The sequence below is a fragment of the Sceloporus occidentalis genome, unplaced genomic scaffold, assembly GCF_023333645.1.
Source record: "Sceloporus occidentalis isolate IW3139 unplaced genomic scaffold, rSceOcc1.0.p SCAF_35, whole genome shotgun sequence".
Lineage (NCBI taxonomy): Eukaryota > Metazoa > Chordata > Lepidosauria > Squamata > Phrynosomatidae > Sceloporus > Sceloporus occidentalis.
In genome coordinates, this window is record NW_028317015.1 from 9,590,530 (window position 1) to 9,617,831 (window position 27,302).

Genomic DNA, 27,302 nt, shown 5'->3' on the forward strand with positions numbered 1-27,302 from the left:
ATGCCTAGCGACAGTCAGAAATGTCAGGATGTGTAACATGAGAAATTCATCCCCACATGCAACCTGAGATGCAAGGATGCACGGGGATACTTCTTATAAAGAAGCACACTACAGGAGTGCATTGCACCAGAGAAAATAAGATCCATGGTCTTTCCTGTGTTTGTTAATTTTCCCTCCCCAATGTTGCAGATTTGTTGTACACGGTCTTAGAAGCATGGTATTTTGTTTTTGACCAAACATCAGTGCCTAACTTGTTGCATTCTTTTTTTACAAAAGTATCCTGGACAAAAAATTTTTGAAAAGCTGTCAAAGAACATGTCTGCTTCTATACCAGTAGAGGTCGCTGCAGCTTCACAAACTAGCGTTAACTTTAGTGTAATATTTAATTCAATTTTATTGTTTGCTTTACAGGTTTAATCACATACAAATAGCACAAAAACATTCAAGAAGCTTTTCCCCATTACTCTGGCCACAACCAGATTAATAAAATACTAAATGGTACAAGATTAAGTTTTTTATTATAGTGTTTTAAAAAGTTTTACCAATAGGATTAATGACAAATGCTTTTAGCTTGGTTATGTAATCTAGTTGATCTTTAAGAGTAATTTGTACTCAACTGCCATTTGTACAGAAAATATTATTATTTATTATTATTATTATTTAGCACTTTAGTTTTATCTAAAAGAAAGGCTTAAGACTAAATCTCATTTTATATATATATATATATATATATATATATATATATATATATATATATATAGTGCAATACCCTCAATATATCACATAAGAATGGAAAAAAAAAGAAAATGATATATTTTTTTATGAATGTATTATTAAAGTTGTGAAGCTTAAATAAATGCGCTACCAATGTCTTCTGAGCAGGCACAGAACAAACATAAAATTGCAGTCTCTACAGCTTTTATTTGATGTTTACTAGCTCCGCACCCTTCATTGTAAGCCAAAACCATGCTTGCATTAGATCACGCTATGAGAACTGGATAGGGTGACAGTCCAGATATCCTTTTTACAGGGAAAAGGGCTTAGACTGAGGCTGCTGTCCATGGTTACTATTTTACCTGGAAAAGTTTCATTCTTCTTCTAAAAGAAAAGTAGTATTCAAGAGGAATATAGCCTTTTGCTTCAGAAGCTGAAGCTATGTTTTTAGTCAATAACATAACCAACAACAAAAGCCCATCAGCCAATTTCATTTATTAAATGAAACCCTGAATTGTTGTATCATTAATATCTAATGAGCGAAGATGGCACATGCAAATTACATTAAGCTCATATAAACAATTTTGTTTGTTAATACTTTATTATAGATAAATTATTTTTTCTTTATACCACATATAAAATGTTTAGAAAAGCTGCATATGAAATAAACTATATGTATGTCTATGTGGCTACTTCTAAGACCCTTTCTTTAAGTGCTGACACCCTATCCTGCTGTCACAACGATGGGATTACTGAACCCAGTAGCAATGCATTGGAAACATGTTAAAGCACAATAAAAATTAAGGAAGACATACAAAGAAAATAAAAATGGATTGTGGTAGTGTGGAAAGAAGAGACCCAGAAGGTAGCCCCTTTATATTTCTTTGAAGCATTTATTTTTCTGTAACTTTATTCATATATGTCTATTGGCATGCATAGCTTATTGCAGTATATTCACTTTTGCTTAGAATAAATGTATTTTATTTATAGACAAACCGTCTATCAGTCAGACAAGTGCACAGCAAGCCAAATCAAACAAATTGTGACAAAAAAATTTTTTACTTAATCTTTGCTGTTTTTTATTTTTGGGAAACAAACTTTTTCAGGGTCCTTTTTTTGTTTTGTTTTTTTTTCTTTAATACATTTTATTACAATATTACAGCATTGCAGTAGAAAGGTCTACATTAAACAAATAATATCATGAAATAAACATTGCCATCAAAAAACAAGGGAAACCAGGATAACTAAACATAAAAATTCTAGAATCCCTTCCGACCTTAAATACATAAACTCTCACACATACCATTCATATCATTCACAATTCACACTGTGGAACTCGAAGCTCACTACCTTTATTATAAACTATATGATCACGCGATTGGCTAATTCCCCAACCAAACCTTCCAAATTCTAAAGAATTTAAGAATTCCCAATTGTGCTTGGAAGTAACCCCGCTCCATTTGACACAGATAATTTATCTGATTAATAATATTCTCCATATGAACTGCCTCCGGCTGTCTCCATTTTCCTAGCGACAATTTCATGGCTAATAAACGTATAACCAAGGCTCTTTTATTGGGAGGAATATTCATACAATCTAAATGTAAAAGTGCCATTTCTGGAGATAGTGATATAACAATATTTATAAGATTAGAAATAATAATAAATACTTTGTTCCAGGTTTGTCTAATCATGTTACAGCTCCACCATATGTGGATAAAAGTACCTTGGTCCTGCATGCATCTCCAGCAGATAGATGGACTTCCTAAAGAGAATTTTTCCAACCTAACCGGGACTAGATACCACCGCAACATAATTTTATAATGTAATTTGACCATATTCAAACAATGGGTAGTTCTTTTTATCTCCAGCATACTAATTATCTATTGTTTATGATCTATATAAACATTTAATTCCTTTTGCCACAAGTCTAAGGCTTTTATATTAATAGTAGTTTCTATTCTTTCCAACAGGTGGTACCATTTCCTCAAACTATTCATAATAACCTCAGTCATAAACATGTCAGTAATCAAATGACTTAATGCAGGATCTCCTTTTATATACAAATGTGAATTTAAATAATATTTAATTCTCAGCACATTAAAAAATTCAGATTTTTTTAAATTTCAGTTCTTTAGAGAGTTGGGTGAAGGATGTTATTATTCCAGAAATCAAGATATCCTTTACCTTACAATTTCTATAATTATCCCAGTATTGGAGGGATAATTGGGGAATATTCTTGTGTAGTATTTCTAAGGGAGATGTTGTTAGAATGTTATCATTCATTCCTATGCATTTATTAAATACTGATGCAACCATAACATACATTCTAAATTAGACATACCAATAAGTTCTTGTTCAATATAGAACCAATCTTCCTTTTTACTTTGATTATATTGTATCTTCATAGTATGGGTTAATATACTAGCATGGACATATCTGTGTAAATGGGGCACATTTAACCCGCCCTTAACCCACCCTTAAATCTCTCAATATTCTTTTGAAATAGTTTAATCCAATTTTCAGGGAATCTTATCGGTATCGTCCTTACTAAATATAGCAATTTGGGAATTATGTAAAATCTTAATAAGTTCATCCCACCTAACCATGAAACAAATTACCCCTTCCATTCCCTAACTTGTTTACTCAAAGCATCACGTAATCCTGAATAATTAATTTCAATAATAATTATCTTCCAGAGAAACTCTTCTCCATCAATTTATGTTTCACCAAATCTGGGATGGAAATAATGGCGGCTTTAGTCTTGTTTACCGTATTTTCTCGATTATAAGACGACCCGCCAAAAGCTGAATATTAATTTAGGAAAAATGTTAATTCATGTAAACTATGTAAACTATTTTTTTTAATAAAAGCTATGATTGAGAAAAATATTTTGTTTTTATTTCCTTTTATTTTCCAACCCCCCCCTCAGTTATGCACATCTGCCCCAGAAATGCCTTATACCCCCTATATGCCACTGTGCCCCATGATATGCCTTTTAACCCTCTAAATGCCACTGTGCCCCATAATATGCCTTTTAACCCTCTATATGCCACTGTGCCCCGTGATATGCCTTTTGACCCCCTATGTTCCACTCTGCCTCCAGAAATGCCTTATACCTCTATATGCCACTCTGGGGGTTAAAAGGCATGTTATGGGGCAGAGTGGTATATAGGGGGTCAAAAGGCATTTCACAGAACACTCTGCCTACAAAAATGCCTTATGCCCCCCATTTAACACTCCCCCCCCCAAGCTTACCGGTGCTTCTGACTCCCTGGTCATGTAGCCGGGGCAGTGTGTAGACGTCTGCGCGATTCGCGTAGACAACTTCCGCTGCAACCAGAAGGAGGTGCGTTTGGGGGGGTGTTAAATGGGGGGCATAAGACAGGAGGATCCAGGTCCCCTGCAGCGCTGCGGGGGATCTGGATCTTAGTCTCATAGTCAGACCTATTTGAGGTCTGATTATAAGACGACCCTGATTATAAGACGAGGGGTATTTTTCAGAGCATTTGCTCTGAAAAAAACTTCGTCTTATAATCGAGCAACCTGAGGAAGCCCAGTGAGCGGCGAAACGCGTTGAGAAGTTTTTTAATCTGCATGTTCCTGATCCACTTCAATGGACATTTAGTTTGAATAGCGACTTGAATTCAACCATCCTGTAAGTGCTTTTTTTAACTTGCGCATATACTATTAAGGAAGATAAAGCTAAGAATAATGATTATTTTCCTTGTGGTGTGATTGGATTGTCATCCCTTTACAAAACCACTCTCCCTTATTATACTTACTATTAATTTCAAGGTACACTGGGTCATGATCGGACCATGCAATGTTACCTATTGTAATTTTTTTTATAATCTTTCACGAATTCAGCTTTTGGCAAAATCATATCTATTCTAGAGAATGATTGATCTCTATGTGAAAAAAAAACGTGAAGTCTTTATCTATAGGTCTTATAGTTCTCCATACATCATATAGTCCGAACTTTCCCAGTATATCTCGAAAAGCTTTGGATAGAGTACACTGTCTATTATCTCTTCTATTTTGAATGTTACTCGATTTTTCACATTCATGTTCAATTATGCAGTTACAGTCCACCATACACAGAAAAATTCCTTGAACATATTCCTGTATCTTCTGTAGAGTAATATCCAAGAAATGTATCTGTCTTGAGTTCGGAGCATATCAATTTTATATTGAGAACAGTCTATTATCCAGCTTGCACACAATGAAAGAAAATCTACCAAATAGGTCACTCTGTTGGTAAATTACCTCAACCTTAATATTAGTTGAAATCAATATTGCTACCACTCGGTTTTTTTCCTTATAAGTGATGAACGTTCTATCACTGAGTATCTTTTATTATTTAATCTAAAAATATCCGTACCCCGCATGTGTGTTTCTTGAATACTACAGACATCAATATGTTCTCTAAACAAGTACTCATTCAAGGAGAAACGTTTTGGGGGGGGAATTAAGTCCCTGAACATTTAATGTGATCACTTTTTTAAGATCATCCATTATCCAGGTAAGTTATTTTAATTTAAGTTGTTGAGTTCCACCTAATACGTATCACATAAACACACACATTCACACAATCCCAACTATCCACAAGGATTTAACATTTTCTTGAATCTCAAGAACTATGCAAAATACAAGGAGAAACCCCTTGTAACCCCAAATACATAGTAACTTTTCATCACAAAATGAGGAACAGCACAAGACAAAATTTTATATAATAAATGGGTAGAAAAAAATATATATTTTGCCCGTCCAAATTAACAAGTCATTATTAGTTATTAAATAATACTTGTGTATATATTATGTGAAATTTTAGTTGTAACACATTAGATAAATCAAGAAATATAATAAATATAATTCAATTGCACTTAATCTCTACCGAATATTAATCATAATGTGCAAAAATACGTTAATTATTTTACCTTTTGAAATTACCAAGTAATTATTCATTATTAAATTGTGCATAATTGTCTATATATTATATAAAAAGTTTAGTTGTAACACATTATATAATTCAATAGATATAATAAATATTATTAAATTGCACTTATTTTCTACCAAATAATTGATCATAATGTGCAAAATGCAAGGGAAAAAGACAAAATAATCAAAATACCAAGTGATTATTTGTTATTAAATTGTGCATAATTCTGCTTAATTTCCCAAATCACATCGATTATAAGATGACCCTGATTATGAGATGATCCTCCAAAATTTGAATATTAATTTAGGAAAAAAAGAAAAAGCCTGAATATAAGACTACCCTATAAGTAAAAAGTTTTACTAGTAAATATTAATTCACGTGTAAACAATTTTTTCATATTTAATAAAAACTATGATTGAGAAAGTAGAAGGGAATTATCCCCTTCTACTAAATAATTATACCAGTTAATTATATTTGCTAATTGTGCAAATATGATTAAATTCCACTTAATTTCTACCAAATGATTAATATAAAATACAAGAGGAGAAAAAAAAACATCCACCCTAAATATAAATCTATCTCCGTCATATACTGTATTTTCATTTATCTGTTTCCAAGCTTTATCTTCTGTGGCCAGGAAAAGTGATTGTTTTCCTGCCCAAACAATTAGTTTAACTGGGAACCCCCAGGCATATCTTATATGACGAAACCTCAGAACGAGTCACTTCTTTAAATTCCTATCTTTTTAGTGTAGTATCCAAAGACAAGTCTTGAAAAAACTGCAAGTTCTTAAACGTTTCTTCTTTAGGAACATAATCTCTTGCTGCCGCAGAAAAACGTATTAATATATCCCTTGGTTTAGGTTCTGCAATGTTCTTTGGCTTTGAAATTCTATATACACGTTCTATGGTGTCTTCTCTCTCTGCTTCTTGGATGCCCATATTTCTAAATAGATCAAATAAATATTTTCTAATGGAATCTTGCTCTCTTTTTTCAGGTATGCCACGTATTCTTAAATTTTTTCTACGGATTCTATCTTCAGTATCCACTAATTTTAATTCAAGAGACGCGATCTTGTTTTTCATCTGAGTAATTTCTTCATTTATGGTTTTTAACTCAAATTCTAAATATTCATTTTTCATGTTCATTTAATTTCACCCGTTCACCTATTTTCAACAGCTCCTCTTTCCATTCACTATCTAATTTCACTATTTCTGCTTTGAACAAGGTGAGCTGGGTTTCCATACATTGTTGTAGATACTCTTGTGTAATCAGGTGGGAGAATCGTGTATTTGGACTGAGAGATTGTCTTCCTGATTCAGCCAGGTTCGCTTCAGATAAACAAAGGGAGGCATTTCTCGGATCATTTTTTTTTTTGGACTCTGAGGTGAAAAAAGTAATGTGATTTTTTTCTCTTTTTTAGATTCCAAATCTCTCTTTTCTCTTTTTTTACACTGAATCTCTTCTTTTTTTTTTGTAGCTTCTTCTATAATCTTCTATACGTCACACTTTTTAGCAGTTCTAGTAATAAAGGGAAAGGCGCTGTTTCTTTAATCTGGCTTGTACTCAATGTAAATAATCTTCTTTAGTGCCAGAAAAATTGATCCAACCTTTTCTCAAATCTGAAAATATGCCATATTAAGGCCCCTCGATCATTTATAATACAGTATAATCAAGGGCAGAGACAAGTTTATATATCTGCATATATCTGCTTTTCAATCCAGTATTATATACCAGTTAGTATGTTATACCCCCCTTAATTAGGGCGTTTATCACCAAACAGACCAATGAATATCACTTAATGGTGCCAAAAATCCAGGTTATTACCTTTCAGCCGTCTTTTTCCAATTATGCAAGACGTATTACTAACGCAGCATAAGCCAGCCACTCATATATATCGAAATTATTCTTTTTCAAAATATACCATATAAGTATTATATTGTAGTTACTCACGACTACCGGGCCAGCTCATCCCTGGCAAAAGGTATTCTGAAATTCTGAGTAGGCTGCTTAGTTTGCTACTATGGAGTAATGAAACTTAACCGCGAATTCTGTGACTGGTGTTTTCGTTGCAGTCTTAGCTCTACTAAGGCAGCAAAAGTACCACAGAACAGCCATACATAGTATTTCTAGTCGGTCCATCTATTTTTGTGAGCGCAGGCATTCAAAGAGGGAACATCCATTTCTCCACCAGTGTGTTCCTTAAGCGCCTCCTTCCCTGGCGCATCTCACGTCATCACGCAAATTGAGGGTACTTTTTTGATTGGGAAACGACATGTGGGGGGGGGCTTTCCCAAAGAGGAAAGTCCTTCACCCTCTGGACTCACCTTTCACCTACAACAGCACCATCTAAAGGTCAAGGGAGAGATACACACTTGGTTTTGTACTGAAGGACCACCACCAGCAACAGCAGCACTGCACCAATGGGTAAACACATCCAGCATCAAGCTATGGGACTCACTTTCTCAAAAAATGGACCAGTTTGATTAACTGATCCTTCAGAGCAAGGAAGTTGATAATAGCAGTGCACTGGGAGTGGGTAGACACAAGCACATATTCAGCCCACCATACAGGACACTGAATATCCCCCCAAAATATATAAATATTTATTTATCCCGCAGATTGAGGAGGCAGATGGAGCTGCAGCGGCAGAGCAGGGCACTGGTAGACAGAATGAAAGAACAATAATTGATCCACCGGAGTGAAGAAGGCACAGGGCACAAAGCTGGACAGGCACTGGCAGACATACACATCCAGTCACAAGACTGAACCCCCATTAGAAAAAAATAAGAATTGATCCCCAGAGTAAGGAAGGGCATTGAGCAAGCACTGGCAGACATAGACATCAAGCCACAAGACTGATCTTCCCCCATAATAGAAAAATAAGAATTGATACCCCAGTGTAAGAAAAGGCACTGAGGTGCGGTGCAGGGCACTGGAGAGACACTGGCAGACACATCCAGCCACAAGACTGACCTCCCCCATATTACAAAAAAATAAGAATTGATCGTCCAGAGTAAGGACGATTAAAGAGGGGCAGCAGCAGTAGTAAAGCACTGGGCCTGGCAGGCAGGTACTGGCAGATGATAGGAACATGCAGCCCCTTGGAAAAGGCCTGAATTTTCCCAATATTGCACAAATTAAAATAACTGATAGCCCATAGTTAGGATGGTGAATGAGGAGCAGTAGAGCACTGGTTCGGGGCAGGCAGGCACTGACAGATGCTAGGCACATGCAGTCATATGGAGCAGGACTGAATTTCCCTTATATTATAGAAATTTAAAAAAGGTTACCCCAGAAGTAAGGACGGTTAAAGAAGAAAGCACTAATAGAGCACTCTACCTAGGAAGGCGGGCTGACACTAGCAGACATAGGAGCATGTAGCATCTCGGACCAGGACTGAATTTCCCAAATATTACACAAATTAGAATAATTGATCGCCCAGAGTACGGACAGTCAAAGAAGAGCAGCGGTGGTAGAGCACAAGGCCTTTGCAGACAGGCACTGGCAGATGATAGGAACGTCCAACACCTTAGAACAGGACTGAATTACCACAATGATAAAGAAAAAAAGAAAGGAGCAGGGGCATACCTAGAAAAAAGACTGGTAAATGAAGGGCACTACAGTCCTACAGAAGGTGATGCAAAAGGGGGAGGTAGAGGGACTCTAGCAGCTTCCTGGAGGGCTCCTGCTCAATCATGGAGCAATAAGCTGACCAAGTAGAAGTGTCACCTTACTTGATGGTTGCTTTTACATGCCTCTTGAATAAAAAGCCCCAAAGCGTTTAACAGGATGCTAGTGCAGTGGATGTCCACACTTGTCGTAAATGATTCTCTTCACAGAATCTGAAACCAGAAAATATTCTCCTGGACATCGTCGGCCGTATAAGAATAGCTAACTTGGGGCTGGCGCTAGAAAATATGTTTGGTGACATCAAAGCCGTTGGAAATGTAGGAACACATGGCTATATATATATATATATTGAAAAAAATGCACACAATATGAGTAAAGATGCCTATCTACCTGCATGAAGCCATTATATGTGCTGTATTATTTAGTTTCTTTATGTGGTCTTGTTTGTATAATAACATTTTATCTTTTGACTACTCTTCTGTCTCTTAATAGCTGCTGAACAAATTCCCTACTTTTCGGGTGCAAATGGTAAATAGTATCGACTGGGAAGAGCTCAAAGCCGGGAGAGCAGCCCCACAATTTACCCTGAAAGTTTATAGAGTATTCATTAGGGTAGGGTGTGGGTATGTGGGAACTATGTAGATCACACTTCTAGATCTTAGAAACACTATTTCTTATTTGTTTTGCTTATACAAAACTTGTGGGGTTTTTCCTAAATTCACTTTTTAAATTTTGCTTTCATTTAGCCATCTCTGGAGCATTTGAACAGGATTGCGGAGCAGAGCCCATCGATGCCATCAACGGACCCACAAGAGCCGCCTCTGTCTTCAAAAGAACAAGATAAGTTCCGTGGCTTTACCTTTGTGAGCCCCATAGCGCTCACCATTTTGCCTGCACCTGCTGCCCACTGAGATTTCAACCAAGATGAACATCAACATGGTTGAACAATGGACAATTGATAACCACCAATAAATATTCAATTTGTCATCAAGAGCAATATCTCTTCATGAGTCGGACAATAAGTTGCCATAGCAGCCCACCCCAATCATCAGACAGAACTAAGCACAGGGTTACTTAGACAAAAAAGGGGACTGGGCAGGCAGGCAAGAAGTCTCCCCAGGAATCCATCAGTGTCCCCCTCCCAAACTCAAACCTACCCCCATGTGTCCACAAGGGTTTACCGTGATATTTCTCCCCGTTCGCAAGGAGACTAACACAGGAGGAGACCCCAGACGGGTTGACTTCGAAGTTAGTCAGTACATCCAGTAGCGCACCACCAGCACCAAATTGTTCTCCTAAACAAATTAATTATACAAGGTCAGCGCTCAACCTGCCAACCTCTGCCTCTCCCAGAGAATATACACGCTGCTAGGGAGATGTACCGACTGCCCCTTCTCCTGGGTGTTTACTCAGCTCCTGGGGAGTAATGCTGCCCACCTTCCCTCCCTGGTGCTCCTGCTGCCGCTGGGGAGATGGGCCCTCTGCCCTGTCTCCTGGACGTTGAGGACAGACGCCAGCAGTATTTTGCCCTGATACCAGCGCTTCTGCTGAGATTTCCCAATACACAGTCTCTGGGGCATACTGTTGCGTGAGGTCTGCTTCTCTGTATTGCCAAAGTCCAGGTCCTCCTGGAGAATCTTCCGTAATAATCCTGGGCCACCAAAGTCATAGCCCTGCTTTGCCTATAGGTGGTGCCGGCCCTGATTACTGTACTCGGTGGATGTAACTGAACATATATTGGGCTGTTCGACAGCGACACATACCAGGAACTGTAAATTCGTATCTAAAGTAGAATGCGTGTGAAAAAAAAAAAAACACACAAAAAATTCTACGGCAAACTTTGACAAAGGCTGGTGGTAAATTGTCTGCATTTAAAGGGTTAAATTACCAGCATTTGAAATACCTTGGGGTATCTATTTTTCAAAAATATATGATTTAATGGGGTAAATTCAATTGGCTGGCTTAAAAGATCTCCCCAATAGGACATGGGGCAGTATGTTGCGGAACATATATTGATTTGGTGTATGACATATGTGGCATATAACCGGAGCTCTAAAGTAAAATATGTGAGAAAAAAACGCCAAAAAATTACTACCTGTCAGGAACTGGGTCCATACAGACGACTGTAAAGACCCAGAGCGCCCAAAGATGGAGTTCAGGAGGTATTGCGCAGTAGTGGAGTTGGACAGGGCCTGGTGCCGGGCGACCACACTCACCCGGGTGTTGAGCACCTAGGGTTGTGCAGCCACATACCAGCGCCCTGACATAGCAGCAGATGTAGTCCAGAACAGAGCAGAACCAAACTTGGCTGGATGTGGAAATCCAAACTAAACTTGGATCTGACAAAGCATCAAAACTTGGAGATATCCTGCAGGCACCCTGGAGCAGGCATGACACGTAGCACTGGAATTATGTGCAGGATGCTGCAGGCTGGGACCACGGAAGCTGGGCTGGGATCAACAGAAACGTAGCAAGCAAGGAGGACAGAGCATGGAACAGGGAGACCGAGCAAGGAACATAACCATACAAGACATACACGATACAGGGCACAACAAAGGACAGGGAACAAGGCAAGGAACACAGGGGAAGTAGTGAGGAGCCAGAATCCTCGGACGCTTCTCCTTTAAGCAAGGATAGGACTACTTAACTGGGACAAGGGGAGAGGAGAGAGGAACTGAAATCCTCAGATGATTCAGGGAAGAAGGGCAAAGGTACATAAGAGACAGACAAACATGGATACAGGAACTAGCCTAGGACTATGTGATAACAATTGGAGATTCCGTCACATCATATGGCCATAGTATGCTTAGCCCACCACTGCGCCAAAGCACTCCAATGACGGTGGGTCCTAATGCTAAGCCCTGCATACGAAAGTACTGATAAACTAAACATTGAATCCAAACACAGAACCGAGAAGGACATACCTTTAGACTGAGACAAACAGAACAGGAATGGATTAAAGCAAGACAGGGAAACAAAAGACATGCAGCTCCGCAGCCTGGGTAGACCATGACACTACCATAAAGTTTGACAAAGGCTGGTGGTAGAATTAGTGCATGTAAAGTGTTAAAATACTAGCATTTGAAATACCCTGGGGTGTCTGGTTTTCAAACAAATATGGTTTTATGGAGTAAATTGAAGTGGCTGGCTACAAAGATGTCCCAAATCAGACATGGGGTAGAATTTTCAACATGTCAAAATTTCAAGTTGAAAAGCGGAATTGCACATGCTGCAAATGTGACCTATTATCCCAGAAACAACCCTATAAATGGGTGATATCTCTGTACTCAGCAGCTGTTGCTAAACACATATTGAGTTGTCGTTTGAAAGTGAAAAATATTAGAATCGTTTTAGCAGGTTGTTTCATTGGTTTTTGCAGATGAGTAAAAGATTTTTCAAAAATCCCTTTTTAAAAAAAAAATTTATGATATGATAAAAATAATCGTACTAAACGAGAAAGTAGAAAATTACAACTAAATATAAAAACTGTTAAAATAGCCTTTGTCCCAAAGTGTACTACAAAAGTTCTACAAGAGGTCATTAAGGGGATGACCTGCCATAGTGCCCCTCGAATCTGTTGCTTTAGTTCCAGGAATTGCTCTATAGGCAACGTAGTGGTGTAGCAGGAAAGGGTAATCCGCAGCAGCCCTGGAATTCTGGTGCCAAGTCCATGTTCCCGTAAAAGCGACTGAAGTCTGCCCTTAAATCGATCAATGCCAATATAAAGGAAGCATCCCACCACTGCTACCGAATATGATGGGGCAACCTATACCCCAATTGGGTACACCCACCAAATCGTGCTTCCTTCTGCTGAGACATTAACTGTTAACTACTTCAGCACTGGACGAGACTAGCACTGGTGAGACGAAGCCGGATCGCAATACAATAAAGCCGTGCTGGGACTATGTCTAGCCAGAGCGTAGCTACTAAGTGCTAATATAGGTTCTGGGACTAATAATTAGTAGTCATAGCAGCCCACCCCAATCATAACACAGAACTAATGTTGAGGTGGAAAACATAAACTGAGGTTATTAGGAACAGTCCTTAGCAACTCGGTTCCAAATGTCGGCGGGCGTCTCCGTGGTTCCTAGCCATCAAAGTTCCATGGATTTGTGGCTAGGTCCAGGTCAGGGCATGGAGAGTCCATGGGAGTCTGGTTAAGGCAGAACAGATGGGGTTCCCCCAATGAGCACAGGGTGACTTGGGCATAAGAGGAGACTGGGCAGGCAGGCAAGGAGTCTTCCCAGGAATCCATCAGTGTCCCCTCCCAAACTCAAACCGACCCCCATTTCTCCTCAGCCTCAGGGGGTTACTGTGACTATTCAGAGCACCTGTATGGGTTGACATTGCATTACATAGAGGACAACTCACTATTAATCTCTGGTCCACCTCTTGGGTTAAGTTTGGTGAAACTAATAAACATCAGTTTCTTTTCCAGTGTCAATATATGGGGTAATCCACTATTAGTACACTCATTTGTTTATTCACGCTTTGATGTTTTGGTAACAATGTTTGGATCCTATGTCATATGACCCTGTGAGATCAGACTGTTACAAAATGTTGCAAAGTAATGAAGCTCTTTAATACCTTTTCCAAAAAGTCATGAAACACTTACCATACGAGGAGACATTCAATCAATCTTGAAGTCTCTGCGGACTAACATAGATCCGCCAGTCTTGGAGAACATAAGTCCATACTTCTCTTTCCACGATGAGAAACTTCTGGAGGTATCCACACAGATATTCAGCAGCTCACAGACAGGCTTGTTGATCTGGAAGCAGACAGGAGAAACTATTTGCAGTTAATGACATTCACTCTATGCAAATATATGAATTAAAGGCATCTGGAAAATCTATATCAGAGGGAAATATTTAACAATCCGCAGATTAGGAGCCTAGTAGTAAACCGGCCCAGATGACCAATCCTGGATCCTATATTTGCAAAGATTTTCAGCCATTCACAGACGGAGACAATCTTTCAGAGTCCCCAAACAGTCTCTCTCCTCATCTCCTTGTGTTGTGAGACGCAAACAGCATTGCTACACCTTAAAGGATTATTTCCCTAAGAACATATTGACCTTATCCAAGATACATCCAAGAGGGTCCACAGGAACTTGCAAGGTCTCTTTTGGCTTACTATTGAGCCCTAAAGCCACCGTTGTTAATGAGGTCAAGCTCCCCCTGAGTCCCTCTAGATACAAGTTACAGTACATTGATTAATAATGCAGGTCCAATGAGAGCTCATGATACCTGGGCATGATAGGAGTGTGATTGCTATTAGCAATCACTCCTGGCATGCCAAGTCAGCCATTACATGCTGGAATCTTGTTATGCCTTGGTATCAAACGAGTGTGATTGCTGTTAACAATCACATATACCGTATTTGCTCGATTATAAGATGACTACCCACAATTTGAATATTAATTTAGAAAAAAAAAGAAAAACCCTGAATATAAGACTACCCTATAAGAAAAAAGTTTTATTAGTATATATTACTTCACATGTAAATAGGGCTGCAACAACTAATCGATAAAATCGATAATAATCGATCATGAAAATTATTGCCAACTAATTTCATTATTGATGAGTTGAATAGATTTTATCGATTATAAGATGAGGGTTTTTTCAGAGCAAATGCTCTGAAAAATACCCCTCATGCTATAATCCGACCTCAAACAGAGGTCAGAAAATAACACTAAGATCCAGATCCCCCGCAGCGCCGCAAGGGGACCCGGATCCTTCTCTCAGACAGCCGGTGGGGGGTGTCTGTGCAATTCGCGCAGACAACCTCCTCTACTGTCCTCCACTTCCGCCGGGGCTTCTGTGATGGAGCACCAGCGTGACCTTCCGGCCAGGACAGCGGAGGTGGTCTGCGCGCATTGCACAGCATTCGCCGGCTGCCAGAGAGGAGGATCCGGGTCCCTTGCAGCCTTCCGCAGGGGCCCTCTGCGTTGCTCGCACTCTGTGCCCAGGGGAAGCAGGAACAGAGCAGGGTCATGTGACGCAACGTAAATTCACGTGACTACACTGGGTTCCAGCTTCTCCTGGGTGGCACAAGAGAGACGTGCGAGCAACACACAGGTAAGAGGCAGGGCCCCTGCTAATGTGATCGTGGGTGCCGCAGGCTTTTGCCCCGCATTAAAAACGGCTTGGCCACCTCAGTGTACAGCGGTTTAGTTTAGAATTTGGGCTGACTGGTAGGCAATTGCCCCCGGCCCAGACCGCCCCTGTATATATAAATATTTAGTATCAACCTGTTTTGTTATATTTCCTGCAATAAACAGAATTTTTTTGTCAGTACAAACATATTATTATGTGGTTAACTCGCATAACTAAATATATCAATTATTACATTATATATAAAATTATGATTGATATTTTCCTAAACACACAAAATGTATTACAGCTTTGAAAGGTTAACCTTTTTAGTTATTTTCACGCTTGAAACTTACCGTCCAGTCCCAGAATCCCTCTCCGAGGACAATGTGTGGAATTTTGTGTTATGAGAGTTCTGTTTTTGTAGTTAAAGCCAGATGTGAAACATATTATGTGATCTTGAGTGCTGGGGCCAAGGGCAGGCTGGGGTAGGATGGGAATTGAGAACTTGAAAAGATTGTACTCCCTGAGAACAAAGCAAACAAATGTGTGTTTGAAAGGGGTACATTTTCTATTCGAGAAAACCTGACAGTGTACTTATGCCATTGTTTCAGTTGATTTAACATTATTCTCCAATTATCCAGACAGGATTTAGTTCTATTACCCTACAGCTAATACCCACAGGACAGCAATTTTTTTCTCACAAATATTTTTTTATATAATGCGTATTCTCTATATTGTTATCATAAAATAAAGACACAACGTTTAACACTATGATCAAAAGACAGCATGCACTGTGTAATTATATAGTTATCGATGCACTGGTGTTATTAACCCTTAAGCGCTTGGGCTATTTTATACTACAAGACAACGGCAATTTTCATGGTTTTGCTATACGTTTCTTCAATACCTGTTTCCCTCTGTTTTATTTAGGAAACCATATTCATTACATTACATTTATTTACATAGCATCAGCAGGTTCCGTAGTGCTGTTACAATCAGGGGAATAAATTAAAATCACAAGCAATATCAAACTGGTAGAAAAGGAGAAGAGGGCCATGTGCAAATGAAGGCTTGATTGAGAACTATGTGTGTTTGGCTGTTAGTATTGTATGTAGATTACCCACTTGTACGGTTTTAAATACCAGTGTGCTTCCTACTAAAAGGCAGTTCATGATTTTACCCTCAAGCATCTAGTCCTGGCTGATGTTTCTTGGGGGGGAAGGCAATAGCGTTGGCTGATAATAGCAGCGGAGGAATCCGACTTTAGCAGATATACTCATTTGGGGTACCGAGACACATTGCAGGGCTAATCATGATGCCCCCAATATCTATCCACTGCTATGACCCTTTCCAGTGCACTGAAGTGCCACCCCGGGCAAGAATATTCTCTTGCACCCTCTCCCCCATTCTTTTATAGACTTGCCAATATTTGTAAAGTCTAGCAGGGTCGGGCAGTGAAGACCCTATACAGAGTATGGTGCAGAGCACTTATTTCTTCTGCAGGGGCAGCTGAGCCAAGTGTACATTGTGCATCACACTCAGGCATAGAAAATAATTGCTCTCCCTCTTACTTTGTACAGCTTCTTCACTGTTCAGTGTTCTGCTCCCAGCATGTCATGTATGCACCAACTTCCTGTCTTATACACTCTAAGACTATGGGAGAACACACCCTTGTCAGAAAATGTGACAAATCCATTCACTGACACTCAAACAATATACACAAACACACACTCTAACACTATACACTGACACAGCAAAAAGCACACACTCAAAAAATGACACACATACAGTTTAACACCATACAATGACACCCCAACACACACAGTTTTGAAAATACACTACACAGAGAATGCAATATTCTTTCAAATATGCATATATTTTCACAGGATATTTTCTTCAAAGATTTCTATATTTCATATACAAGTATACTGGAATCCGGAATTTCATAAGATTTTTATTGTATTCTGTGAAAACATAACTATACTAAAATAGTTCATGTACAATTCTTTTAAATTCTTAAAAGTTATACATAGTAAATTGTAGATTCGAACTGGGTATAATGCCTTTCCACTTGAAATGTTCTCGAAACAGTTTCCACTCACTTGGAAAAAAATAGATTCTATGAGAAACAAAACTGCATTCTTGATCAATTGTGTTTGCAGTACAAAAACATGCTTACTGAAAGAAAAGGACACGGGATGAAACGAAGACATTCTCACTTGTGTCACATAAAAAATAAGACAACAAAATCAATATGATTTCCACGTATAGTCCATTAATACAGCAAAATACAATCACTCACCAATAAGCATATTGGCAGTAATTCCTTCATAGAATGATGCAGGGCCTAAAGCCCACAGCAGATTTGATAGTAGTGGAGTCCGCTTTGGAAGTAGTTGCTGCACACCCTGCACACATATACACACAGGGCCGGCCTTAGGGGTGTGCGACCTGTGCGGCCGCACAGGGCGCCATGGCAACAGGGGCGCCTGCCTGGGACTTAAATTAAAACATTGTTTGTTTGTTTTTTAACTTTATTTAAATCCTCCATGTTAAATAAAGTTTTTTTTAACTTTAACATGGAGGATGTTAAATAAAGTTAAAACAACAAAAAAAAAACCGATGCTTTAATTTAAGTCCCGGGCAACCGCTCGGCGCCCCTTACTCTCCGTGACTCCGTCCCGGTGCCGGCGTTTCATGCTGAGCACCGAAATATGACATCATATATATGACATTGATATGCTTTAGACATCCCATTTAACTCTATAATAACATAAAGACTTACCCTAGCAGCCAGATTGCACCCACAAGATTTGCCCCAGCACCCAGATTGCACCCACAAGATTTGCCCCAGCACCCAGATTGTACCCACAGGATTTGCCCAGACTGCGTCCCCACGACATACCTTTCTCCAGGCTCTCAGAGTCTCAGGTCTCCTCTCTTATTATCTGGTCCTCTTTATCTCAGCTCTCCCTTTGCTCTTTATCTCTTCTACCATTGCCATTTGCCTTATTCCCATTTCTCTTCATTTCCCCCTTCTCTTTTATCCCCCTTCTCATTATTTCTCCTCTTTTTCTTTATCTCTCCTTTCTGTCTCTTCCCTTTCTGATTATCTCCTCCCTTTCTTTTCATCTCTTTTTGTTCTCTTTACCTTCCCACCTTTCTCTTTTCCTCTCATCCTCTTCCTCTTTCTTATTTCTCTTTACCTTTCTCTCTTCTTTATCACTCTTTATTGTTACCTCACCTTTTTTCCTATTGCTCTGCTTTCTTTATATTTCCCTTCCCCTCTATCTCTTCTCCTCTTTATAACCCCTCCTTTTTCTCTCTCTCCACATTCTCCCTACTTCTCTTTTTTCTCTTTCATCTCTTAATATTTTCTTTGATCCCCATTTTTCATTTTATCTCCTCTTTTTATCTCTTCCATTTCTCATTATCGCACCTCCACTGCACAAACTTACACACTCCAAGACCAACGCCAACACACATGCACACATACTCACTAGCATCCACTTAAACATACACATCCATGCTCACACACCCTTACACACCCATGCTCACACCCAAAAATGTACACATCCATGCTCACACTCTTACACATACATGCCCACACCCAAACATTTCCACACACACACACACATATATACACCTATGCTCACACACATACACATCCATGCTCACACATACACATCCATGCTCACACATAGACACATCCACGCTCACACACATACATGTTCACACACATACATATGTACATACAAACATGCTCACAAACACTTATACACTTTCTCTCCTTCACCTTACCCTCTGCCTCCTTCCCTCACTCACGCATATTGTGCGAGCAGCCTCACATTAATCATGGGGTCATGTGACTTCGCGTTACATGACCACACTCCATTCCTGGTTCCCTGGACTAGTCCAAAATTGTTCAGACCAGCCCTTTGTGAAAATCCAGTGTAATGAATAGTGATTATACTAATGCTATAATAATTATAGTAATTTATATATATATATATAATAATCTAATAATACTGACAATAATAATATTACTAACAATATCAAGAAGAATATAAACAATATACTACAAATAAATACCCATTTCTCGTCTAATCCTTTCTCCATAATAGTGGATAATTAGGTAATGTTACACTACATATTTCTAAGTGCTTTTAATTTGTGAATTATCATTAGCGTTGTAGACCTCTGGATTGTGTTTTTGTACTCTTAACCTACAAGCATATCAACAATAGCCTATTTTGAATAATTCAAAAACGTCATTTATATTAACTAATATTGGAAATATTAATAAAGCCTGTAGTTGGATAAGGCTTGTTCCTTCAACCTTATCCGCATACACTGCTTCGATTCTCACTCAGCAGGTGTCATCTGACATCAGAAAGCAGCTACAGGTATCTGCACATGTTTATACACACCCAGTGCCTTGCCTCCTTGTGGTTGCGTCCAACTGGCACTCTAACATTCAAGATATTCTAGGTGTTAGTGCATGGAAAGGTGAAGAACTTAGACACAAAACACTATTGTTTAAACAACAGGACTAATAATGACTTTATGAGTTGCAACCATCTGGTCCTTAAAGAAAATCAGGCACTTTCCCAAATCCTTCAGTTTATATCACTGATTCTTTATGGTAAACTTTCTAATTGTTGAGTGAGGAGAAAAGACATAAAAAGACAAACCAAATATTTATGAAAACATATTTCAGAAATGGTAATGTCTCTAAACAGTTATCTTTATCTATGTATGCTGGGTTGTTATAACGATACATGATATTTAGAACATGTGTATTCGCAATTATGTAGTCTTCATAGTTTATAGCTAACTGGAGAAGAACTCTGCCCTAGGGCTGTAAAAGAAGTCCATATTTGTTCCAGTAGGAGTTACCACAATATCAGTGATGTCTCCAGCTTTCATATTTAGGGGGGGCACATGGGGGAACAGGGACCAAAGTAGGGGGGGACGGACAATTATAAAACGCTACATATACACATATATGTATATATGTGTGTGTGTGTGTATATATATATATATATATATATATATATATATATATATATAATGTCCAAAATTAACAATTGCACACCAATCACCACCTTTTTAGCCTGGTGCCAAGTAGCTGCAACAGCAAATCATAAAACATCCAAAAATAGTTACCGGCACTCCAGGGACTTCTTTAAATAATCACTCCAGAAACTGCAGTTTTCTAATCAACGTTTCAGTCTATTTATTAGACTTTCATCAGGACATCATATATATGATATATATATATATTGTAGGGGACAGCTCACACATGGGGCGGCAATGACAGTATTCATTCACACAGGTTTCAAAAGTCAAGTGTGTTTATTTAGATGATGTAGGCACAGAGCCCCTTGCAAATAAAACAAACTCTAAGCCTGTCCGGCTCTAACTAAACATCCGGATACCTCTCTACAAGCCTACGGTCTGGCACAAAGCAAAGTAACAGGTTGTCCATGGGTAAAACCTCATACCTGGTGGGCTGCAGTGCTGACCGTAGCTGCTCCCTGCCTCAGTCCCTCCTTCACCCTGCAAACCCAACAGCCCTCTCTTTTAAGGCTTCCTCCCCAGTAATGAGCATAGGAAGCCTCACCTGAGGGCTCCTGGGTTTGCTACCGTGCCTGGCTGGGGAAACCAGGTGAGATATATATCCCATCCACCACTTTCCCATACACTTTACCACAATATATATCTATAGGCGTTAGACATGCATTTTTAACTACATAATATGTACTTATCTCTTTGAAGTAAAGACCATCATTGAAATATGATTTCAAAAGAAACAGCTGACCCTGCTGCCAATATATATTAATATTAGCCCTTGCTGCAGATATATATATATATATATATATATATATATATATATATATAAATATTAGATCCTGCTGCCAATGTCTATAAATATTAGACCCTGTTGCCAATATATTTTATATTGAAGAAATTGGACCCCAGAAAAGCATTTCCTTGGGCCCCTCTCCACGCTCCCTAGCATGCAATTAATTCCTCCACTACCACACTAAGAAAAAAATATTTGCCACACTGACCGCAGATTAGGGGAAGACTGTGAGACTGAGGGAGTGCAGTCTTCCCTCATTCTGACCCTACCGTGGCATTGAGAGGTCCTCTCCCCCGTAATCATCCCCAGAGTCCCTTTGTCCTCTCATTCACTAAGCCACACCTCTCTTTTACTTACTCTCTGTAGTTTAGGTATAGATCATATAAACAACACATGTAAACAGCACTTGCATGTATAGATCAACCAAATAAGGCAAGTATGGAAACATAGCATTTTAGATATAGATCAACAGAATAACACAAAAACCCAATTTTGCAGGTATATATAATTCACATAAGAACTCAGCATGAAAGGTATAGATAAAACCGCTTGAATTACAGGCATAGATCACAGGTTGCACAGCCCAAAAGCCAGCCTTGGTGTCCACATTACCATCATAGAACCTGACCAGCACCCAAATTACACACATAGGACTTGCCATCCCAGCATGAGCCAACTTTGTCCCCAAAAAGCCCAGCCTATGACATTTTTGTCCCATAAACATCCTGCTTTTGCCATCTTTGCCTTTCCACAGATCAATTATAGATCTATGATGCACACAAACACTCACCAATTCACAATTGTATTCACATAATTCATTCAATTATTTATTCTCTCACTCTTTCACACAACTCATTTACACATATCCATTAATGCATTTTCACAAATTCATTAATTCTCTCACTCATTCGCACAATTCATCCACACATTAATTCTTTAATACTATTACTCATTCACGCAATTCATCCACACAATCATTCGTTAATTCTGTCACTCATTTACACAATTCATTCACACATCAATTCATTCACTCATTTTCACTCTGTATTTATTTCAATATTCTTACTACCTACCCCCTCTCCCCCCTTCTCACTATCTGACGCCATTGCACAACTGCACTAACTCCTGTGGAATACAGACATTTATAATTTTTATGAACTCTACTGTTCTAATAACTGTGGTCTGCATGTGCAAAGTCCTCCCCTTTTTAAACATTTATGTCAATGAATATATGTCAATTTTCTTCCTATGTGACAACATGATGACTCAATGCAGCACATACCGACACATATTAATAGTTGGGGTTATGTAATCATGTAAACACAAAACTGTGTTACTCAAACAGAACTCAGCTGAAAACATTTAATAATTTCAAGGGTTGTATGCTACTTACCTTTCTAGGTGTAAACATGATAGTTCAATGGTCTGTGAATGTGAATCTATAGCAAACTGTATGACTGATAACTCTAATTAAAATGCACAGTCCTAATAATCCCAGCAAAAAGTCAATGATTTGGTCAAAATGTTTGCTATTTATAAGTCTTCATGAAGTTTTAAAAGGTGAACCAAACATTTGTCAGTTACCGTTAGGATGGAATAAATAGGACTGATGATATTTATTTTGTTGTATTTCAGTATACATAGTACAATTATTCGACTCATAACAATGTAGTCTTAAACAACATGCCATAGTTTCCATATACAGAAAAAGTAAAATCTCAGTAAATGTTATCAGTCGTACCACAATCATTCCATTCTAGTTTAACATGTTTGTTCTAAGTGTCTATTATTTGTGTCTAGGTAGAGAAGGACCCATGGGAAGGTAAGTAGATCACATTCACTGGTGACTTTTTTCTTTCTTTAGTTCCTTTTTTGTTATTCAATATTATAGATTTTAGCCTTAGTGATTAATACACCCAGTAGGAATATTAATAATATTCTTTTACAACACACCTTTTGCGCTCAAGGTTTATAAAGATTATTACACCCTCGTTGAATTCTTTGGTTTTACATATCAGCATACCTGGGAAATTCTCGGCTCCGGCTACCTGGAGCCTTCCCTTGCGGGACGTGGCCAGGACTGCGCGCTGACGTTGGTGGGCGGTCCCGCTGACGTCGGGGGAGTTCCCGCTGACGGCAGCGGGAAACACCCCCATTTAAAGGAAAAATTAGGCAGGGAGCGGGGCATGTCAAGACCCCGCTCCCGCGACCCGGAGGATTCGGGTCTGACCTTGGGGTGAATTTGCTGCGACATCTACTCCTGAGAAGATTGGCAACTCTCTTGGATGTTTTCCACTTTAATTATGTTTCTCACTGTAGAATGATAGACTTTGGAAATTGCCTTATAACCTTTCCCAGATTGGTGGGCAGCGACAATTACTTTCTTTGCTGGTGTCTTCTTTGTATTGTGTTAACACACACCTGAATGCTCAAGAGTAGCAAATGGCTAAAACTCCAGCTTTTATAGAGGTGGTGACATTAGCTGATGATCAATAAATCAAGGGCATTTGATTAGCAGTAAAAATATGTAAACATACGGGTGCTGGTAAGCGCAGTGAAACTGTATGTAACAATTACTAACAACCAATTGTAAGAGCTCCACAGTTGTCTCACTGTAAAAGATTAACCAGCAGAAAAAAAACTAAAGAACAAAGGAAAAATATTATAGTGCATTAATTAATCCAATAAATGTGGAAAAGGTGTCAACAAACAGAGTCATCTGCAAGGTTTCCTGTATATGCATCTGCTTTCAGTAGGGGGTTGCTATTGTAGTGTAGAGGACTGCATTGGGATGCGGGTCCCGCGGGAACGGCCAAAAAACAGGCAGTCTTTCGGGTGCTACAGGCGGGAGCGGGCGGTCAGACGATGCACATGCGGGTCCCGGTAATCTCGCGCAGTATCACAAGGTTGCTCCCTCACAGTGTTCCGCCCAGGAACCCAGCTGAGTCACGTGATTTTACGTCACTTGTGATTGACCACATATGTGGCGGGAGCGGGCGGGATTGAACATACACATTGCGGGAGTGGGCGTTAATGGTCACAGGAGCGGGATTAAAAAACAGTCCCGCGCAGGGCTCTATTGTAGTCTTTAGGGAAGATGGTAAACACTGGCGGTTCCCTGACTTCTTATCATCAAAGGGAGGCAAAATAAGGGGGAGGTTATACAATAATATAACCCCTTAATATTAACTCCTTAATGACAAAGCCTGTACATGTACGGGCTCAAAATGCATTATTTTCAATGGGTATAGGTACCGCCCATTGTCCTTAAGGGGTTAATAAATAAGTAAAATATCCATGCTTACATTAAAAAGTAGATCTGAAGTCCGAAAAATATGTTCTTTGTCCTGGAGGAAGATATCTACACTTTCAGGACTTCAGGGCTTTGGATCTGGATTTTAACGTAAGCGTGGATATTTTACTTATAACCTGCCCCCCTCCCTTATATTTTGTCTCCCCTTTGACATTGACTAGCAATTGGATCTTGAAAGATCTCCATAAAGTACATTTATATTCACTAAAATGTGACAGACGCATTTATTTCAGCATAACACCTTGCATGTGTACTTGTGTTTGTGTGAGCATTGCATGTGTACTTGTGTGTGTGAGGATGGATGTGTAATTGTATACGGGAGGTGAGATGGAGTGTGTGTTAGTGAGTATAAGTAAGTGTGTATAATTTGTGTAAGTGTGTTTACATATGTTGTATGACGGAAGGCGGGCAAGGGGCAAAGAAGGCACAGACCAGCTGTTGAAGTTCCCGGGGCAATTGTTTCGCACCAGGGGCCTTTGGTTTCTAGTTATGCCCTTGGGTGTGTGGGTTGACCATGTAACAGAACCTATCTCTTAATTAGTAAAATTATTCAGACCAGACATTTTAGTAAGATAAAAAACAATACACGAACATGCAAAAAGATACAATCTCTTTCCTTAGGATGTTGAACTCTCCATATATCATAGAAAAATTTTTTGCTAGGAAATCTATATCTGAAGCTGTGTTCTTCATTTGTAAATTTAATGTGGCATTCTTAGGAAAGCTTTTACCTAAGTTGAAATCAGTGACACAATTAAAATCCTCAGTCCCCAGAAAAAAAACAAACCAGTTTTCGCAACTTGATCCACTCCAATAACCAAGAGAATAACCAGAGTATTTAACAATCTTAATGGAGTCTGGTTCGGTGCATATAGATTTACCAGAGTATACGTTACATCAATCTTTCATATAATTATCTGGTAGCAACCATTTTCATCATTCATCATAGTTACGTTCAAATTTAACTCTTTTTCTTCTTTCCCAACAGACTGGCACAAAATATTATTGGGTCGTTAGAGAGCTTTCAAAAATTATTTGCTCAAATTATCTGATTGGATCTCCTGTACAAAGCTTGATTGTGCACAAAAATATTGTAGAATATATCTGTGTCAATAGGGTATGATAATCTGTATTTATTAGCTTTCCAGTACCTACCTTTTCCATCTGGTATGTAATGCTCTTTAAATGCATTTAAAGGACAGCTTTCATGGTTCTTTAAATTACTTGAATTTAGGATTTTCTTCTACATTGGAGCTTTGTAACGGCCTTTTGCATGTTACTTATGTAAACATGTTTGCTTTTGTGAACAGAGGAAGAGGGAGAGTCTAGTTTGAAAAAGTATATATTTACTCAGGTGCAAGAATAGGTCATTAAAAGAAACATGTTTTTATGTCTAAAAAACAAAACACAACTTGTTATGAAGTAGAATACATTACACAATGAAATTTTATGGTCTCAGATGGCTGTTTGTCTGGGACCTTCCTGTACAGCTGTAAATTCCACAGAAAAATGCTTTTTTCTGCTTTTGATTTAGATCAGCTGGGTATTTTAGTGTGTGTGGGGGGTAATAGGAAATAGCAGACATGTTTGTGAAATTGTATGAAATGTTTGGGTCTGACATGCAAATGTATGGACACCTGTTGTGGACGTGTCTGTGGATAGAATAATAGTTATTTTTGGGAAGGGGTGCAGAAGGCAAACACAACCAATAAAATTAGTTTTTTAAAAAAAAGTTTTTGGCTACATATTTTCACTAATCATAGGCTAACAGAAATCTTTGTTCCTATATGTAAAAGCACGTCAAAATAGTGGTTTTACATTTCTTTTTTTGAACTACTAAACTGTAATAGGCTTCCATATAAAGATGTCATATCCAGTGGCGACTCTAGAAACAATATATAGGGGGGCACACAAGATACCACAGTCAAACTGGGGGGGCATTAATAATTTCCAAAAGTAATGTGCTATGGAATTATACTTTTGTTATTGGGCTAAAATAATACTTGTTCATTCAACATGGGAAGCCTGAAGCCACAATCGAGTGCGACTAATCCTTGAAATAAATATTAAAACACAATAAATAACTTTTCCACTAAATGATTTCAGGGCCTTGAACGTTTTGTCCCCTGAAGTCACTACAACTTCAGGAGGGCACTTTATCTCTGGATAAATATAAATTAAATAATTCCTTCTGTAAGTTAAGTGCCAGGAAACAGATGATCAAACACACACACCAACACAATCATGACTGAGGCTTTCCTAGTTGGCTTGAATTGAATATTCATTTTAAGTAATATTAAATAAAGTTTAAAAAAAAAAAGCTTATTTTGGTCAGCCTTCAATTTATAACATTTACACAAAGCATATGTAGAGATGCACTATTTTACAACAACACACACACCAACACAGGCTCTGCCACACCGACACCCAGACACACACACCAGGACAGGCTCTGCCACACCGACAACCAAACACACACACACATCAGGACAGGCTCTGCCACACCCACATCCAAACACACACACACACACACCAGGACAGGCTCTGACACACTGACACCCAAACACACATCCTAGGACAGGCTCTGCCACACTGACAACTGAACACACACACCAGGACAGGCTCTGCCACACCAAAACCCAAACACACACCAGGACAGGCTCTGCCACACCAACACCTATACACACACACCCGAGGACAGGCTCTGCTACACTGATAACCAAAAACACACAA

At 38.8% G+C, this 27,302-nt stretch overlaps 1 protein-coding gene across 1 annotated transcript in view; it reads left to right on the forward strand.

Moving 5' to 3' along the window:
* LOC149298078 (out at first protein homolog) overlaps positions 1–27,302 on the forward strand; it is a 78,858-nt gene that overhangs the window by 23,019 nt on the left and 28,537 nt on the right. The window contains exons 2-4 of the mRNA XM_089487970.1: positions 9,499–9,606; positions 10,036–10,152; positions 23,057–23,078. Coding sequence (XP_089344096.1) covers positions 9,499–9,606; positions 10,036–10,152; positions 23,057–23,078 — 247 coding nt within the window. The remainder of the gene's footprint in view (positions 1–9,498; positions 9,607–10,035; positions 10,153–23,056; positions 23,079–27,302) is intronic.